The sequence below is a fragment of the Pseudopipra pipra genome, chromosome 7, assembly GCF_036250125.1.
Source record: "Pseudopipra pipra isolate bDixPip1 chromosome 7, bDixPip1.hap1, whole genome shotgun sequence".
NCBI lineage: Eukaryota > Metazoa > Chordata > Aves > Passeriformes > Pipridae > Pseudopipra > Pseudopipra pipra.
In genome coordinates this window covers 17,895,774-17,900,406 of record NC_087555.1, presented here as the reverse complement: position 1 = coordinate 17,900,406, position 4,633 = coordinate 17,895,774, and the positions used below count along the sequence as shown (strand labels likewise).

General features: G+C 59.1%; 1 protein-coding gene across 2 annotated transcripts; it reads left to right on the top strand.

Moving 5' to 3' along the window:
* Nucleotides 1–1,466: 1,466 nt before the first annotated feature.
* Nucleotides 1,467–4,371, top strand: SP9 (Sp9 transcription factor). Of its 2 annotated transcripts, XM_064660807.1 has the most exons (3): nucleotides 1,467–1,651; nucleotides 1,952–2,097; nucleotides 2,374–4,371. In XM_064660807.1, exon 3 carries the CDS (start codon nucleotides 2,407–2,409, stop codon nucleotides 3,727–3,729), a length of 1,323 nt encoding a protein of 440 aa, XP_064516877.1. In that variant the 5' UTR covers nucleotides 1,467–1,651; nucleotides 1,952–2,097; nucleotides 2,374–2,406; the 3' UTR covers nucleotides 3,730–4,371. The 2 variants fall into 2 exon arrangements, with proteins under 2 accessions (XP_064516877.1, XP_064516876.1); XM_064660806.1 differs by lacking the exon at nucleotides 1,952–2,097 and having other exon boundaries at nucleotides 1,530–1,651.
* Nucleotides 4,372–4,633: the final 262 nt, after the last annotated feature.

Sequence of the window (4,633 nt, the reverse complement as noted above, 5' to 3'; positions counted from 1 at the left end):
AATAGCCTTAGACGTTTAAATAAAAGATAATCTCCAGGGGCATCCTTCCCTAGCGTGGCAGGCGTCCTGCAGATTGCATAACACAATGTAAAATAAATTGCAATGCCCGCCTTATTTAAGCACACACATACAAAAAAAATATAAAAACACGTAAAGAAAAGCGAAATCCCCTCAATTTCCCGGTTTCTCCATTTTGTTCCACAGCGATGCCTATTTTGCATCTGCTAGGTGGTTTTATACTGGATGGCTGAGGCGGCACCGAGAAGAAGGAAATATTGACTCAAATGCAGAGCAAGGGCCCGGCGTTGCTTGAACGCACTCATCATATTTCTGGTTCAGAATTGTACCCAGCTGCACTGGGGACGGCAGAAAGGAGAGGGAAAAACTCCTATTCCCATCCTCACAGAGACGACTGCAATGATGAAAAGTTGCACGCCTATTGATCTTCCGCAGGCACAGTACGGGCAGGTTCTAGCCAATTACTTAAGAAGCCTCAAATAATTACAAATCAAAGGGACTAGCTTCCAAGACATTGAGGAGCCGAGGTTTGGACTTACATTTCGCACATGCAGAGAGCAGGTAAAGTCTCTGTCGCTCACTGGGCGTGTGGAGTGTGCACAGTGCAGAGGCCACAGGCAAGTGCTGGGGAGGCTTATTCCAGCAGCGCCCTAGCACTGCTAGGAGGGAGCAAGCCTTCTCCCATTAGCAGCACTGCTTCCACGGGAGTATATGAGGCTTGAAAAACGTGCTGCCGGCTGCGAATTTGACTTTCAAAGTGTTTTGCTGGCGATTACTCTGTAAAATAATATCCTCTCTCTTAAGCGACAGGATGTCATATGCCCCTTGTCCTCTCTCCCGCCCCAGTACAAGAGCAAAGGGATGCCTGTCGGTCCCTGCCTTTGGATTTTTTTGGCGCTTTATATAACTAAAAAGCCTTCTCGGTTCCTTTTGCAAAGAAAGTAAGAAATACGTTGTGGCGGAAATCACTTCTAGCATTTAGCAAAGAAAAACCAAAAAATTAACGTGTTTTCACAAAATGTCATTAGGCGCTGTGAGGTTATTCACATCCAACACGGACAGCTCCCAAACGGCCTGAAAAAGGAGGCAGAGGGCCTGTTGAATAAAAGCGAGGCAGGTATGGTCTACTGGCCGCGAGGATCGCAGGTGACCGCACCGGCAGCGGGGGATATGACACCTCCTGCACAGTTTACAGGCGGCGGCGGAGCGGCGTCGGGCGTGACACCAGCCCTCCGCCGGCGCTGACCCCGCTCCCGACGGCTGCCCCCGCGGCTGTCGGTGCGTGCCCGGCGGGAGCGCGGCGCGGGGCGGGCGGGAATTGCGGCGCGGCCGGGCCGGGGAGTTTTCTCCCCACGCGCTCACTGGCACGCGCCCCGCGCCCCGGCGCCGGCACCTCCGCGCAGCCTGATTGGCTGCCGGGCCGCTCCGGGCCGCTCCGCCCGCGCCCTCATTGGGCGAGCGCCGCCGCCAGCGGTACTTCAAAGCGGGCGCTGCCCGCACTTAGGCAGAGTTTGGCCCCGCCGCGCCGGAGTGTCCTTAGTGCCGCCGGGCAGCGCGGGGCGCACACCGAGCGCCGTCCCCTCCGCCCCACCGCCCAGCCCACGGACGTGCTATGGCTACGTCTATCCTCGGGGTAAGTCGCATCGCGCGCTTCCTCGCGGCTTCCCCCTGGAAAAACTGCCGTTGCCGCCGCCGCGTTGTGGCTGCCCCTCGCACAAACCGCGAGGATGGGAGGTGATCCCGGCCCGCCTCGGGGGATTTCACTGCGGGCAGCCCATCGGGTCGTTACCAAAGAGTTTAGTCTGAAAACTCGCTGGGCCGGAGAGAAGCCGTGCTGCTTCTGCTTTCTTTTGTTTTGGTTTGGGTTTTTTGTTTGTTGGTTTGTTGTCTTTTTTTTTTTTTTTATAACTCGAACTACGGTTGATTTCCAAAGATTTTCGCCAGCCCGGCGTTGCGCGTGGCGACGGTCAGAAGGCTCCGCACACCGCTCGCCTTGCTGCCATCTCGTTTTTCCGTCTCTCCTGTACGATTGCTCGAGGAGACGCCGCATTTCGTTCCCACGGGATTTTTGGTTTAACGGTAGTACGCTCGAACAGCCCTCTCGGAACACGCGTGTCGCTCGTGCCCGTCGGGATCCGCTTCCGATGTAAAAACCCCTCGGGCGCCGAGACCGGTCCCCGGCTGAAAACGAGTTGTGCCGAGCGGGGCAGGGCTGAGCCTTCCTCCAAAATAAGAGAAAACTTTTCCGCGGTACCGCTCTTTGCGCCGCGGTTCTACCCGCGCTGCCGCGTCCCCGCGGGAGCCTGGCGAGGCAGCAGGGGTTAGGCTGACGGGCCGGCTTTGTCTCTCCCGCAGGAAGAGCCGAGATTTGGAACGACTCCCCTGGCCATGCTGGCCGCCACCTGCAACAAGATCGGCAACACCAGTCCCCTGACCACCCTGCCCGAGTCCAGCGCCTTCGCCAAAGGGGGCTTCCACCCCTGGAAACGCTCCACCTCCAGCTGCAACCTCGGCTCCAGCCTCTCGGGCTTCACGGTGGCCACGAGCAGGGGCTCCAATGGACTGGCCAGCAGCACGGGCACCGCCAACAGCGCCTTCTGCCTGGCTTCCACCTCGCCCACTTCCTCGGCCTTCAGCAGCGACTACGGCGGCCTCTTCTCCAACTCAGCAGCGGCGGCGGGCGTGTCCCCGCAGGAGCCCGGCGGGCAGTCGGCCTTCATCTCCAAAGTGCACAGCTCGGCGGCCGAGAGCCTCTACCCGCGGGTGGGCATGGCGCACCCCTACGAGTCCTGGTACAAGTCGGGCTTCCACTCCACGCTCTCGGCGGGCGAAGTGGCCAACGGGGCGGCCTCCTCCTGGTGGGATGTGCACACCAACCCAGGCTCCTGGCTGGAGGTGCAGAACCCGGCGGGGGGGCTGCAGAGCTCGCTGCACTCGGGCGCCCCCCAGGCCTCGCTGCACTCCCAACTGGGCACCTACAACCCCGACTTCAGCTCCCTCACCCACTCCGCCTTCAGCTCCACCGGCCTGGGCTCCACGGCCGCCTCGCACCTGCTCTCCACCAGCCAGCACTTGCTCACCCAGGAGGGCTTCAAGCCCGTGCTGCCCTCCTACACGGACTCCAGCGCGGCGGTGGCGGCAGCCAGCGCCATGATCTCGGGCGCCGCCGCCGCCGCCGCCGGGGGCGGCTCGGCCCGCTCCGCCCGCCGCTACTCGGGCCGCGCCACCTGCGACTGCCCCAACTGCCAGGAGGCCGAGCGGCTCGGGCCGGCGGGGGCCAGCCTGCGGCGCAAGGGGCTGCACAGCTGCCACATCCCCGGCTGCGGAAAGGTGTACGGCAAGACCTCGCACCTGAAGGCGCACCTGCGCTGGCACACGGGCGAGCGGCCCTTCGTCTGCAACTGGCTCTTCTGCGGGAAGCGATTCACCCGCTCCGACGAGCTGCAGCGGCACCTGCGGACTCACACGGGCGAGAAGCGCTTTGCCTGCCCCGTCTGCAACAAGCGCTTCATGCGCAGCGACCACCTGAGCAAACACATTAAAACGCACAACGGGGGCGGCGGGGGCAAAAAGGGCAGCGACAGCGACACGGACGCCAGCAACCTGGAGACGCCGCGCTCCGAGTCCCCCGACCTCATCCTGCACGAGGGGGTGGGCGCCGCCGCCCGCGGACCGGGCAAGGAACCTACCGCGGGGCCCGGCGACTCCTAGGGCAGAGCCGCCGGAGCCGCCCGGACTGAGCCCCGCGCCGGCCGGAGGGACACGAGCCGCCCCGCCGCCGACAGCGCCCCGGGCCGCAGCGGGCAGGGCCGGGCCGGGCCGGCGGACGGCGGTGCCGGAGAGACGCGGCCCCCGTCCCGCCCGGCCAGTAGGTACCGAGTGACACTTTCTTCCGCTTCCCTTTTCTCTTTCTATTGGAAGGCAAGCATCCTAAGAGAGGCTTAAGGTGAGAAATCCAGCTGCAACTCCGAGACGATCCCTCTGTATCTCATAAACATCTGTATAAATAGGGTTCAAAAAAGAAGAAAAAAAAAAAAGAAAACCAGATCGTGTTCCCTTATTTTTCTTGTAAATGTTGATCTGATAAGGGGTTTGGGGGATTTTTTTTTTTAATTGGTGAATTCCTGAAATTCAGGGAGGTTTTGGGGTTTTGATTATTTTTTTTTTATTTTAAATTTCTGATGCACTTTGTGGAAGTCAGTATATATGTAAAAGATATTTAAAATGTTGAGTTAACACTTCACTCAAACACACGTAAGTTAAGGTCTCTTAAAGAAATTAAATGCGTTTATCTGTATGGAAAAAATCTTGACATATTTTCATTTTGGTATTATTAAAGGACTCTGAACAATATACTCACGGGTTTGTTCTTCTTCGTGCCCCCTCCTTTCCCCCGCCCAGTCCTTGCAGGGGTCAGGTTTTTAGTGGGAGCCCTCGCACCCCCTTCCCATCCTCTTTACAGTCACTGTGATTAAAAATGCAGCCAGCAATGATAGCCGGGAGGGGAAGGGACCGGCCCCCGAGCCAGGCGCGCCGAACCTCTCTGCTCGCTCTTTTCAAACCTCCTTAGGTTTAGTTTCTTAAAAAAAACCAACAACAACAAAAAAAACCCCAA